This window comes from Bombus pyrosoma, linkage group LG11, assembly GCF_014825855.1.
Source record: "Bombus pyrosoma isolate SC7728 linkage group LG11, ASM1482585v1, whole genome shotgun sequence".
NCBI lineage: Eukaryota > Metazoa > Arthropoda > Insecta > Hymenoptera > Apidae > Bombus > Bombus pyrosoma.
Genome location: NC_057780.1, coordinates 1,833,579 through 1,847,378, shown reverse-complemented (window position 1 = coordinate 1,847,378; position 13,800 = coordinate 1,833,579). Strand labels below are relative to the sequence as shown.

The 13,800-nt window shown below is 32.5% G+C and overlaps 1 protein-coding gene across 6 annotated transcripts; it reads left to right on the top strand.

Moving 5' to 3' along the window:
* Positions 1-131: 131 nt before the first annotated feature.
* On the top strand, positions 132-10,987 carry LOC122573247 (protein masquerade). Of its 6 annotated transcripts, none has more exons than XM_043739350.1 (11): positions 132-512; positions 5,067-5,377; positions 5,681-5,714; positions 6,221-6,681; positions 6,761-6,949; positions 7,099-7,222; positions 8,617-8,796; positions 9,016-9,271; positions 9,427-9,704; positions 10,166-10,320; positions 10,770-10,987. In XM_043739350.1, the coding sequence occupies exons 1-11, from the start codon at positions 395-397 to the stop codon at positions 10,935-10,937; spliced, it is 2,274 nt and encodes a 757-aa protein (XP_043595285.1). In that variant the 5' UTR covers positions 132-394; the 3' UTR covers positions 10,938-10,987. The 6 variants fall into 6 exon arrangements, with proteins under 6 accessions (XP_043595285.1, XP_043595284.1, XP_043595281.1 ...); XM_043739349.1 differs by having other exon boundaries at positions 7,063-7,222; XM_043739346.1 differs by having other exon boundaries at positions 8,617-9,271.
* Positions 10,988-13,800: the final 2,813 nt, after the last annotated feature.

Genomic DNA, 13,800 nt, shown 5'->3' with positions numbered 1-13,800 from the left:
TCTGATGTTGATGCCAACAACCCTTCCCCCTCTTTTTGAGTAATTCTTAGTGAGGTCGTCGACGATCGTTCTCTCTATTTCTCCGCCTTCGTTCTTTTCTCTCCTTTTTCTGACTGGCGTAAAAGAGGGGACCCGCACCCTGACCCACAAGTGGGCCCCGGTACCTCCTCAGTCAGTCAGTCAGTCAGTCAAACAAGTCTAACAGGCAATGCGGGCCCACATAATACCGTGGCTGCCGAACTCGCGGTAAAGTAGTTTGACACGCACGTGTTCGAACCGGGTAACGACACAGTGTGTCTTTCTTTAACTGTTTTTGCGGTTACCTTTTTAAATTGAAGAAAAAGAAGCGGAAAAGAAAGAAAAAGAGGAAGCAAGAGAGAGAAAGAGAAAGAGAATGAGGAAAGCGAAGATGATACTAAGAACAGTCCCTGGGGGCATCGTCCTTTTCCTCCTACTTAGCGGATCGATCGCTGCTCAGGACGACGATTCTTTGGCTGGCAGTTTCTTGTCAGGTAAATCAATTATTTCTTCTCACTTGGATACCATTTCATTTGTAATTATATACTCCTGTAAATTTAACATTTTGATAATATTTCGTTCTCACTCTTAAAGAGATTTTTTAGTTTTATTTGCGTTTTTTAATTTTTACACACAACATACACACATATACATATAGTTTGATGTATCAGCTGCGAACAATAAATAATAAGGAATATCTAATTCAATCTTATATTATTCCATATATTTCTCGATTTATTAAATGTCTTTCTTAAATTTTATTTATCTATTTATTTCTCCGTTCTTAGAATGAGTTGTTCGCTATATAATTTTATATAATTTTTAATTTATTTATTCTGCTTTCTCCTTCCCTGTAGAGAGATTTATTATGTTATTTAGCTTATGAATAAATAGAGATATATCTAAAGTATTGTCTCAAGAAATAGAAAGAATTTTCAATTACCAAATTTAAAATGTACATTTTCCCTCGTAGTCGAAAAATTTTTGATCGATTATATAAGTAACAGCATTTAGTAAAAGTATATAGAAAATAGCTGTAAATAAAATTAGTTCGTTGCAGAGGAGGTTTCGAGAAATAGAAATTCGCATGCGTGAATGTATGCTGTGTACGCTTGTATAGATAGTATCTGGAAGGATGTGATTGTCCTACTTAGGAGTTGTACAACGCTATGCGGATGACGCTCAAGTTCACTGTTGGTGAGAAGGCCATTGGCAAACTTGAAAAGTACGCGATGATACATATGTATATACGACGTACGTAATTAGCAATTGTTCGAATTTTCTGTCTTAGTGAAAAAAATGTGAACTAGAAAATTTTAGATGTTTCACTAGCTTATTGTTACGTTGTATCTCTTTTTTTAAATGATCAATTTTTAAACGACCAGTACAAAGATATAATTCAAAGCATTATGTAACAAACATTGATTTTCGAACATTTTGATATTCAAAATATACAGGGTGAATCATTTAATTTTATTACTTTGAATTTGCTTTAAAAGTGGTTATATAAAAAACCTTTCTTCAAACAAAAGTTCTATGGTATCAAGGGGATCGTGTAATATAATAATTAGTCTTTTGTTATTTCCCTTTTTTATTTGCATGTAAAAGTTAACTTGAGTTCCACAAATGTAACGTATAACACTAGCATAAATTATGAAGGTATATGGGTCAAAGAGCCAATAATTATTCTTTGAACGATTGTCTATATAAATAATTCTTAGAGTCAATGCAGGTGTGTGATCGCAGAAAATTCTATCGTTTATATCTTCGTGCATCGTTGGCAGCTCGCGATAAACTTCATTTTTCACATATTCTCGGAAAAAGTAGTCTAATGAGGATCAGGTCCGGAGAACGAGTTGCTTACGAGTCCTTCACGTTCAATCCATTGATCCCCGTAATACCTTACACATTCATTGTACACAGCAACTGCTGTGTTGGTAACGCATTGTTAAAGGAGTTTCACATGATAAATTATCTAATAAAGTGATAGTGTTTTAGATACAGAGATAGAACATTTGTGTCCTATTAGTGAGCCGACAATAAAATTTACTTGTCTGAAGTTTGTAAATGTGAACGATTGATAAGATATATTATTTTCGTTTATGTAAAATATCTTCGGAAACCATTGACAAAATTTCGCAGGGTTTTCAAAATCTTCTTCGTCGCGATGTTTCACGTGCTGATAATGCATTTGTTGTGATCAGTGAATTATTGTATCGATTGCGATGATTGCTCATAGCAATTATAATATTAAAATCTCTTTCGTTTCTTACTATTTTTAGTCGTTTTACATCTCGCATTGAGAAATTGCTAGATTTTCCAAACATTTCACTAAGCGCTTAAGACAAACAATATTTTAACGCATACAGCGATTCGCACTCATACAATTTTCTTCACAAGCAACGTAAACGACGATTATATCTCAGTTTTTCACTATTGCTCAATTTCATCGATGCAGAGATATTTTTCACGCTTACTTCTGTAGTTTAATCTACTACCAATAACTTTGGTCTAGATGTCCAGTCGTGTTTGTAAATGCTCTAATCCCCCTTTGCATAGAAGGACGAAATATCTCGCCACGTTTAGGTCTTCGATGACACGTTTTGGACGAGATATCTCGCAATGCCGTTCATGTGATATTTTTTGGTATCTCGTGTGACGCTTTGGGAGTGATATGTCGCACATCTTTTCATTAGAACTCGAGGTATCTCGTTCATAAAAGTCAATTCGTAAGGCACTGCGTTTGTGAACATCGAAAAATTGGGGACACGAGTTATTTCGTTCAAAGCGTCGCACAAAGCGTCGCGAGATATTTCGTAGCGTGGAATAAAATGTCCTTTTCGAGAATATAAAGCTTGAATATCAGTCTAGTGCGCACATGCTCGTCAAATATGTCGTTAAACTATATCGTTAAAATTTGATGTTCTTTTTATTTCGGAGACATATTTCTAGTTCCAATGAAGACGTAAAGAAAAAGCGTAAGTTAAAGAGCAGTGAATTTCGTTTGATCAGTTACCTTCATGTAACAGAAAATTATCTTTCCATGCAATTTTCTAGACTTGAAAAGATATAGATACGACGTTAACGCAATCGTACAACGCTAATTGAATATGTATACGGAATATAGATGTGAGTCTATTATCAATCTAAGACAATTATGTTAGAAAAGGCACGACGTATGGTATCAAAAACGGTCATGCGATTAAGTCAAGCTGTTTAATTAACTACCGTTATGTTTGTTTGGGCCGTTATGCCTGCTAAAGTGAAAACACCTAGAAGTCTACAACACTATGAGACGAATTTCTTGAAATTTATTTACTTAATTATTGGAAAAATTAACGGTCGTTGTTCATTAGCTGGAAATAAAAAATTGTACATTTTCCTTCGCTGTAAATCGTCGATTTAAATAATATACATATATTTTCAATCGTATGGCGCGTTCGTCTCATTTGTAAGAACGTTGCGACAGTTGCAAAGCGTATTTGTGAAACGGCACGGTAAAAATTCTTGCCCAAAACACACTTCTGCTTCAGATAGTTATCGTAGGAAAACTTAAACACGTAGTTTTATTTCATAGGCAAAAGAAAATAAGTTATCGTCGCTTTTTAGATAAGGAGATATGCTCCAAATTACATAGTTTGACCTTATTTTAATCAGAAAAACCTCGTAGTCACTTTGATAAACATTTCACTCGATAAAGATGAAAAATTAAAAAATTCTGTCCTTGCATTAATATTGTCTCATCGATATGTTTCTTTTGATCGATTCGGCTCTCCGATCTCTTTCTCCTTCACTCGCGATATCCTTTTCTACGTTCGGGGTAATCTCGAGCCTGATAATAATTAGGATATACTGGATTTTTTCGGCACTTGTTCAATTTTTACCGCATTTATTTGATTTCCGTTTTTAAAGAAACATTTTGAAAGAAATTGTTTTCCAAGATGGTTTCTCACTGCGTAAATTAAATTACATCTTCATATCATTGTCACTTCTGTATTGATTCATCATCGTGCTTTATGGCTGGTTGTAAATGTTTCGAAATTAGTTCCCCTTTCCACTTTCTTGGTACATACTCCAACTCTTCTGCCGCTAGAATAAATACTAAATTGACTCTCGTCAGCAAAGATAATGTTATTCTCCCATTGACTTTCTTTTGAAATAAGCTCTTTTACGAACTAAGATATTTTTCGTCTGTCGAATCAATGCACGGCCTTCTAGTCCTCTCCTTGTAATCTTTCGTTTCTAACGATTTAACAATTTTCGAGAGTGCACTAATTCTGCGTTCTTTCTTCGGCATTGCTGTCAATTTTGAAGCATTTATCCGTGGTTCTTCCATAATTTTTCCCATAACAGTGGTGAGAGGTGAAGAGGACAGTTTCAACGAATTATTAATTTCGTTTAGAAGTTCACCAACTGTCAAGATCAAATTCAATCACGCTTGACCATTTCATTTTATAAGTGGAGCGTAAGATTACGTATGCAGGAATTTCTCTTGACTCACCGTGCCTTCGCACCTGTACCCGATAGTTGATGTTGAATTTATAATACACGTGTTACTCATTATCCTGCATAAAAATGTCTCACAAGTAATCTTCGCAATAAGATATTATTAAACAATTGTCGTTTCTATTGAGTCATAAATTTATAAATATTAAATGCTCGAGTATAATATTAGTAGAATTTCTACCGCGATTGACACTCTAACTCCACTAATTTTTTAATATCTGTACTAAAATTTATGTGTACAGCTTTACAAACTTTCTTTAACAAATACATATTCTTACTAAATTATAATATGTGAAATACTCCATTTTAAATACCTTGAATATTCTTAGATACTTAGAAAAAATCCATTTCCTAAAATTGTTTGGTATCAAGCGAGTCATAACACGTCAGTAGCAATCCTTCTGTCATGAGTAGAGATTTTAATGATATTTTCATCTTCAACACGAACGTAATGATCTGGAAATGTGGCGGAGAGGTACACGAAGTCACAGAAATTTCATTAAATAAATAGATCTCACGTGGATGTTTTTATTTTTTTTCAGGTCTGTTAGATTCCATAACAAGTACAGCCAACAGTGCAGACTGCCCAGGCGTGTGTGTACACGCATTTGCAACGTTAATATGTTACGAAGTTCTTGAGGATGTAGAGTGCCCTACTAGTATGCGATGTTGTATCGAGGCACCTATAAATGGTACCGGAACTTCTGAAAGTGCAGCCCCTCCTCATGACGATGACTCTACTTCAACTATTATCACTACCGTTAAGACAACGACAACTACGAGCACAACAACACCTTCAACAACTACAGCACTTACAACCGTATCTTCAACAACTTCCGTAAAAGCTACTTCTGTATGTTCACAAAATCGTATTCTTCGAAACAATAAATATATTTATTATGTCGTACAAGTGAATGCATGTTTGATATTTAAAACTTGATCACTGACGTCTTTAGCGTAGTTATTATTACAGAATAAAGAATGCACAGAATGTCGTTTCTTTAAAAGTGATTGGACTCACATCCCAATTGACTCGTTAAATAGTAGAATTATTATTGTTGAAAAATTTATACGCATACAAATAGATATACTCTTTAATATCTATCGTACTAAAAATAAGAACTGAAAGTATATAAACACTTTACTTATTTTTCAGGAAAATCAGAAAGAAGCAGCGAATAAAACATCATGTATGTATTTTTTATCTTTAACTATATATTAAAAGAGCGAGATATATAATAAAATATAACATCTTTATATACCTTCTAAGCTTCAAGTAACAGTCCTTTTCAAGTTTCGAATTTTGTAATATCTTTCCATTTTTTTTCTCTGAAATTAACAATTCAATTTTCATCCAATTGGTACATAATCACAGTTAACGATTAGAGTGGGTATTTAATCGTCAATTAGATCATTAGTTAATTATTGCAATCTTCTTTCTTGTGAGATTGACGTTTTAATCTCTAATGAGTATCGCCTCGGATCTCGTATGAATCAGTTTTAATTGTTAATAGCATTAATTTAATATAATATACATTCTTAAATGTCAAATAGAATTTGATTTAGAATTTAATAACTTTTAACTTTTACCAATGGCTTTTAATCAATTAGTGCCTAATCCTGCCTCAAATGAAGTCATTTAATATTTTGCAATCAACGATCCAACAGTATTTATCACATAATTATTTTCTTTTAGCAAAAACGTGTTCAGGAATTTGTATGGCAGAGAGAATCGCCGATTACTGCGATGCGGTTCTGGTAATAGACACCCTTTGCAAGCCAGGATATAAATGTTGCGTATCCAGAGATGCGTTTGGAGATTCACCTCCGCCAGAACTACTAGTCATTGACCGAACGAATTCAAGCCGCATCGATGAAAAGACTGGTCTCAATACATCTTACAAAGGTTCTTCACCTTTTACAACTGTAAGATCAAATATGATTACCTCTACGAGCATAGCTAGCACTACGATAGCAACGACTACTACGATAGCGAAACAACCAACAACTACGACAAGACCAAAAATTACGGTGAGAAAGCCGTGTAAAGGTGAATGCGTTAGTGGCTTCTTCGCTCTTTTATGCGATAAAGTGGATGGAGAAGCTGAATGCCCTGATGATGGATCTTGTTGCGTTATCGACGCTTTCTTAAAAACTGTAAGAAAGTAAAGCTGTAGAAAAATTAATATTTCTTAAGAGTCAACTTCATATTTACGACCGTAATCCGATTGAACAGGAAACGACGACAACAACGACAGTTGGACCAACAACGAAACCGCCGGAACCAAAATTACAACCATGTCCCGGATTTTGCTTGTTAACCATTATGGCAGCCTTCTGTGAACGGCCAAACGCAATAATAGCGAAGACTTCGACTTGTCAATCCGGATATATTTGTTGTGACAACACGAAAAGCTCGCCGCAGGTGATTCTATTTCTTTTTTACGGTAGAACCCTTTCAATGGAACGATTAAATTGAGGCAAGTAAGATATTGGATAACCCGTACGAAAAAGAAAATTGAAATTACTCGCACATAGACAGTAAACGTAGTGACACCATCTTCTCCGTATCAGACACCAAGGCCAAGGCCAAGGCCCACACCGAGACCATCGATTACTACAGTTTCTTTACCACGAGACACACGTGCAGAGTGTCCTGGATCGTGTATTGTTTCCTATTTATCATTCACTTGTTTCAGTAAGTATTTGCTCTTCTCTTTTGTTGTTCCTACTTTATTCGTTTGAAAACTTATCGTTACCATAAAATATTAATTGCTTATGTTACACAGCTAATAACTTCCTTGCGTTAATACATTTTTCGTAAATATCTTTTCGTTATATCTGCATCGTATATTTCGAAACTGTCTCACTCTTATTTTCATCGGTAACATATAATGTAAAATAATAATAATAATAATGGTTATAGACTCCCTTAGAAATTCATTCACAGATCCTTTATTTATTTTCTTCTTAGCTTGAGGTAAATTTTATTTTTTATTTTAGATGTACTGTTTTTTAAGCGACTTCCAATTTTAAAGAAGCGAACAATTTGCTTTGAAAGTCTTAGTAATTTTAATTAAGGTAACTACTGATAAACTCGTTAGCTGGATAATTAAAATTCAATTGACATTTCCAAAAAAAGGAAGACTTCGTTTCGTCGATTCCGTTGATCAGAAATTACCCAGAATTCTAAATACCAATCCGTTGAATGTCAAGAGCACACATTTAATATTCTCTCGACGCACTTTTTCTTGAAAATTCCTTTTCTTCGGTTTGACAACGACACAGTACTTCAGGATTGACTATTCGATTATTGAATCGTGACAATTGATTTTCTAATTTATCCTTTAGAAACTCTTATTTTATGACGTTATTTCTTCACGCTATTGAGGGCGACAGACACGAGTTTCTAAAAACTCTGACTAAACAATTCTATCTTTCCTTGATGTGCTTTGGCATGCCTAAGCAACGAATAAGGACTCCAAAATAAAAATAAATTTTAGGCACGATACTACGAATTATTTGATCTGCTTGTACACATTCTGACGATAGTGGCTCTGTATTTATACGCAGCTGGATTAACAGTGTGTCAAAGCGACATGATTTATTATTCACTATAAGGATGCAGAAAGTTAAATCTATCTTTGTTTGAGTCTCTTTAATTAGAAAAATGCTAACCCTCGTACAAAGCCTCTTTTCAATTCGTTTTGCTTTCTCAGCCCTCCTTTATTCGAAAAATTCGATAACGTAAAGATAAAAATTCCAGTAACTTGAAAATTTTAACTCTCTCTTTGAGTTTCAAGTTACCGAGATTCGATTTTATTATGAATTTTTCCGTTTTTTAAGATAATGATGCAGCACGATTTTCGAAAGCACAGATACCTTTAAATCTTTAAAAGTTATAAGAATTCAATTCATGACTCATACAACTGTTGTAAAAATACATAAAATTTAATTAGCTTTGTAATATGTATCTCCATTCCTTCTCCCTATTTCGCTACTCTTTTAAAAGTTTGTATAGAAATTTAATATCGGATTTTATGAATTTGTTACAAATGAATATCATTTCTCATTATTTTTTCTTCTTTATAGGAAACGCTGAACTGACGAATTTGTTTAAATGTAAGAAACAAGGGCATCAATGTTGTGCTCCAAAATCATTGATACGAGAAATCAACGGTGGAAATTCTAGCGAAGCAATTTTGACTAATAGAAATGACACCATGTATGTTACTTCAAGGCCATACACAACACCATTTACAACAGCTATATGTAAGTTATACATTAATGACATTCAAGTTAAAGATTTATTCAAGATATTCGCACGAGCGGTTTTTAATTTATCTTGTAATTTTGAAAGATTTCGTACAACATACTACAGCATACAACGTCACGATATATTTATCCATAATCGTGTATTGTATTTTAATACAGGAATGGAGAATTTAAGTAAAATTTATTTATATGTAAAAAATTACACTAACTTTGTAGATGAAACAACAACGATGATGACAACTATGAGAAGCCCCGTGTACAGTAAATACGTGTGTGGTGTAAAAGGAACCTCCCGCGGACCGATTCAAGCACGTAGTCTTGAAAGAGGAGCACGAGTTGTCGGAGGGGAAGATGCAGATGCCAATGAATGGTGTTGGCAGGTTGCGCTGATTAATTCCTTGAATCAGTACCTCTGCGGTGGTGCACTCATCGGCACGCAATGGGTCTTGACAGCTGCACACTGTGTAACAAAGTAAGTTTTATCGTGATCAGTATATTTTGAATTTTAAATACATTTACCACTGTATAATATTAACTTACTTACTAATCTTTCAAAACGTTGTAAAGTTACAGACAATGAAAAAGTGGATATTTAAAATGATTATATTACCTCATTTTTACTTGTAGTATTGTACGATCTGGGGATGCGATTTATGTAAGGGTAGGTGATCACGATTTGACGAGAAAATATGGAAGTCCTGGTGCTCAAACTCTGCGAGTGGCAACCACTTACATTCATCATAATCATAATAGTCAGACTCTTGATAACGATATAGCGCTATTAAAGCTTCATGGACAAGCAGAGCTTAAGGATGGCGTTTGCCTAGTATGTTTACCTGCACGAGGGGTTAGTCATACAGCTGGTAAACGATGTACCGTCACTGGTTACGGATATATGGGAGAAGGTAAGATTCCCATATTGTTTTTGTTCGTTATACATATGTATGTACATGTAGCAAAGTTCCGAACAAATTGAAACTTTTTAATAAAATCTTCCATCAAAGTTAATAGTAAGTAGATTTTGTTATTATGAACGTTGTCTGTTGCTTATTTCTGTATCAGCCGATTTCGATGAAATTTTCAACATGTACGTATGTATATAAGTTGACATAAATCGACATAAATTGCCAGTTATTTTATTACAGCGCGTACTACAACTGTGCGTAGTTAACTTTTACTTGATGAGTACAATAAAGAGTCATTTTCTTTGTGAAGTAAAACATATTGCACTTAATCAAGATAATTTCTACATAATTCTATATACTTTTAACAATTTCATATTCCTAAAAATACGTATATATTTTCCTATATTTTCATGTACAACGTATATGTATATTTAATAAGGTGTGTCTACTTCTGTATGTAGCTGGTCCTATCCCGCTTCGAGTACGAGAAGCTGAGATACCAATTGTAAGCGACGCAGAATGTATACGTAAAGTGAATGCCGTAACTGAAAAAATTTTCATTTTGCCAGCAAGTAGTTTTTGCGCTGGTGGCGAACAAGGAAACGATGCGTGTCAGGTAATATTAATTCCGCTTTATATATATACATACTATACAGTGAAATCTCCGTATTCGCGAAAATAACTCACAAAATCGATCGCAAATATAGCTGATAGTAGTAGCGTACACCACATGCGATATTTATCTATGGCTCATTTATTAATCAAGCGCAATTAGATATTAACAAAAGTAACTAATAACTGTATAAAATAGTACAAGTTTTGTGATAATGATACAATTCCTATGTGATAAAGTGAAATGACTTTTACTTTTTTTTAAATAGAATGGAATGATATTTTCTACATAGATAAGAAATGAAAGAAATAATAGTTCGTACATTTCATGATATTTACTATTTATTTGTAAATATAGTATGTTTTATTGGTTAGGCTAATACAAGCAAAAGCACTGTTTATATTTTACTTAAACAATTATGTATAATAATTGCAAAAGCTAATATTTGATAGGGCGACGGTGGAGGTCCTTTAGTATGTCAAGATGACGGATTCTACGAATTAGCTGGACTGGTGTCATGGGGTTTTGGTTGCGGAAGATTGGATGTTCCTGGAGTTTATGTCAAAGTTTCGGCGTTCATTGGTTGGATCAACCAAATTATTTCCGTAAATAATCTTTAGCTTTTTTATGTTCTATTAATAAAAGTTAAAGTATTTATTTATTAAGGAAACATTGTAGTACCTTTACGCGCTTGATGACGTAACATCATTATGTTACGTATCCAGCAAAGATATCTAAGAAACATCTTTTTAAATATTATTTAATTATATCAATTAAAATATATGAGAAGAAAGAAAAATCTTTTTGACGCATGATAAGAATGCAACAATTCGTGCAAAGGAATTTAACATTGAAAATGTTACGATAATCGTACTATATTTATAAATATCGTAATACTTGATAATTACCTTTAATAATTAAAGGTAACTAAAAATTTGTTTTAGCAATATGGTTTTATATAACTAATGCAGTAAACTTCCGTTTATCCAATTTTTTAAATATTCGAATCACCGCACTTCAAACATTGAATTATTTTCGCCAAAGGTAACAAATACGTATTTATAATTTTTTGTGAGTCATAAAATCTTGGTGAGTAAAAATTACGTACTTTTAAAATACCAAAAACAAACGTAATTCTTAAAATTTTAATATCATGACAACAAGGTATAAATAAACATTATATTTATTAGTTATATATAATATATTTTGTAAATTTTAATAAATCTTGTTCCTGTAATTATTTAAACATAATTTTATGATATAGGAAAAACGAAAGTTTATTGTATCTATCAATTAAATAGAATCTTTTAGAATTTAAATTTTAATGTCATTGGTAAAATATATATAATAAATAAGCTTAATCTATGATTTCCTTCTGGTAATTGTGCCATCAAGTGCGTCAATTTTAGATGAAAAAATGCTGTTTTAAAAAGGATTCTTAGATAATAATGAAGATTATACAGTAAATTATAAAATTATTGGTAGACATAAATTCGCTCGAAAAACATTAATTAAAAGATTATATAAAAGTACAAAATACTCTAATTTTGTAAAATACTAAATATAATGTAAAAATATTAAACATTAGTGTATTATTACAATAATACATATATACGATACATATGTTAAATATTAATAAGATACATAAAACAGATTTGATTACTGTAATAATTATAACAACCTTCAGACATTTCTTACGAATTTTGTCGAGTATAGTTTGAGTGATTAAATATAAACGTTTTTACTATCGCGCATAATATATGTCTGCATATAATATGCGTAGAACTACATATATCATTTTGTCAGTTGCTTGTCACTTATTTTAAACGTTAGACAAAATGTTAATAAAAAGATAAAACTTATAATTTTAATTTTTTTTTTTGTGTCTTTACCAACAATTTTATAATTCATTGTATATATATATATGAGTATATACATGTCATTTATTTGTATTAAATGACATATCACAAGTGAAAGTCAATTTCATAGAAATTAAAACGGTTTTGTTAAGGCCAAAATATAGTGATATTTAATTACCATAGTAGAGAATATATATATATATATATATTTAATGTAATTTTTTAATAATAATTTATGTAAGACATTGCAACTGATATATGTATGTATGTATGTTTATTTTTATTATTATATATGTATATTCATCAGTTTTGTTTTATGAAATTGGCTCTTTATTTTATATATATGTTGCGGGCGAAGGCTGCAAGACATACAAAATCGGTTTTGCCCGGACAGTGTCAGCATTATGCACCGCTGCCTGGCAAAGTCTGAAGAAATAGTTGAATACGGAATATAGTTCAATATAATACGAACAAAATTTAAATTGCTCACCACTGCGTGAACAGTGTCGGGAATTATTATGTATTCTCCGAACTTTGCCAGCCTTAAAATGCACATTGAGAATAATAATAAATTAGTGTGGGCAGCGCTACGCTAAGTTATACCTGCTTTATTAATTTCAGTCACACCATTCCTTTTGAAATTAAATATCGGTATTGGATTAGGCATATAAAAATCTCTGGCCCGCAATTCTTTCGCCAATAGCATGGGAACGTCTACGCACGGAAAAACACGCGCGATAATAGTTTTCGGCCTTAATTATGATCCCGTGCACAATCGGTGAAGGAGTTGCTAGCCAGAAATTTTTATATACCTAATCCTATACTTTCAAAAGAAACGATATGACTGACGTGGGATGAATAAAACTGGAAGAACTTAGCGCGACGCTGTCCACATGGATTTATCATTATGCACAATACCGACTTTACATTTCAAACAAATAATAGTTTCCGACATTGTCCACTCAATGATGAGATAGGTAATCCTTGGACTTGGACCATGTTCGCCATTGAATTATTTCCCCTGACTTTGCCAGACAGCGATGTGCGGTGTGTAATGCTGATATTGCCCGTGCAAAGTCAACTTCGCCTGTAACATACATATACATAAATTGTTCAATATTTACATTATGTAGATTCAGTATATTTGGGGACAATATCACATTGCTTTGTACATTATTGCATCACTCATAATGTATTCTTCAAGTTATAATTATAAGAATGTTTTATCGATTTAAAAAAAGAGTGAAAATATTAAATGTGAATATCAAAGTTAGTTATTAAGTGCTTTAAATCTATAAAACATTACTGTAAAACATTATTGTAAAAAATCTTTTATAATTCAACGTAAATATTGTGTACCTTTAAAAACTAGACATTATTACAAATATAAATTTTTTATTACAAGTTAATAACATAACTTGTTATCGAATTTAGATGCATAAGAAAAAATTGCAGAATTTGGATTATTTATATATTTTTTGGTCTACAGTCTAGAGTAGAATTTAGGCTGATAATCTAACTTATTTTTAATATCAATTATTTTTCCACAAATGCAATATAGGAAGATAAAACATTAACTTATAAAAATTGTGACATCAGTCCAATCGAAGCAATTAGCTTCCCA

Coding starts and splice junctions, on each gene's coding strand:
- LOC122573247 (XM_043739345.1), top strand. CDS start 395: ATGAGGAAAGCGAAGATGATACTAAGAACAGTCCCTGGGGGCATCGTC. Junction 7,223..8,616: donor TTTATCATTCACTTGTTTCA/GTAAGTATTTGC, acceptor TCTTCTTTATAG/GAAACGCTGAACTGACGAAT. Junction 9,272..9,426: donor GCTGCACACTGTGTAACAAA/GTAAGTTTTATC, acceptor TTTTACTTGTAG/TATTGTACGATCTGGGGATG.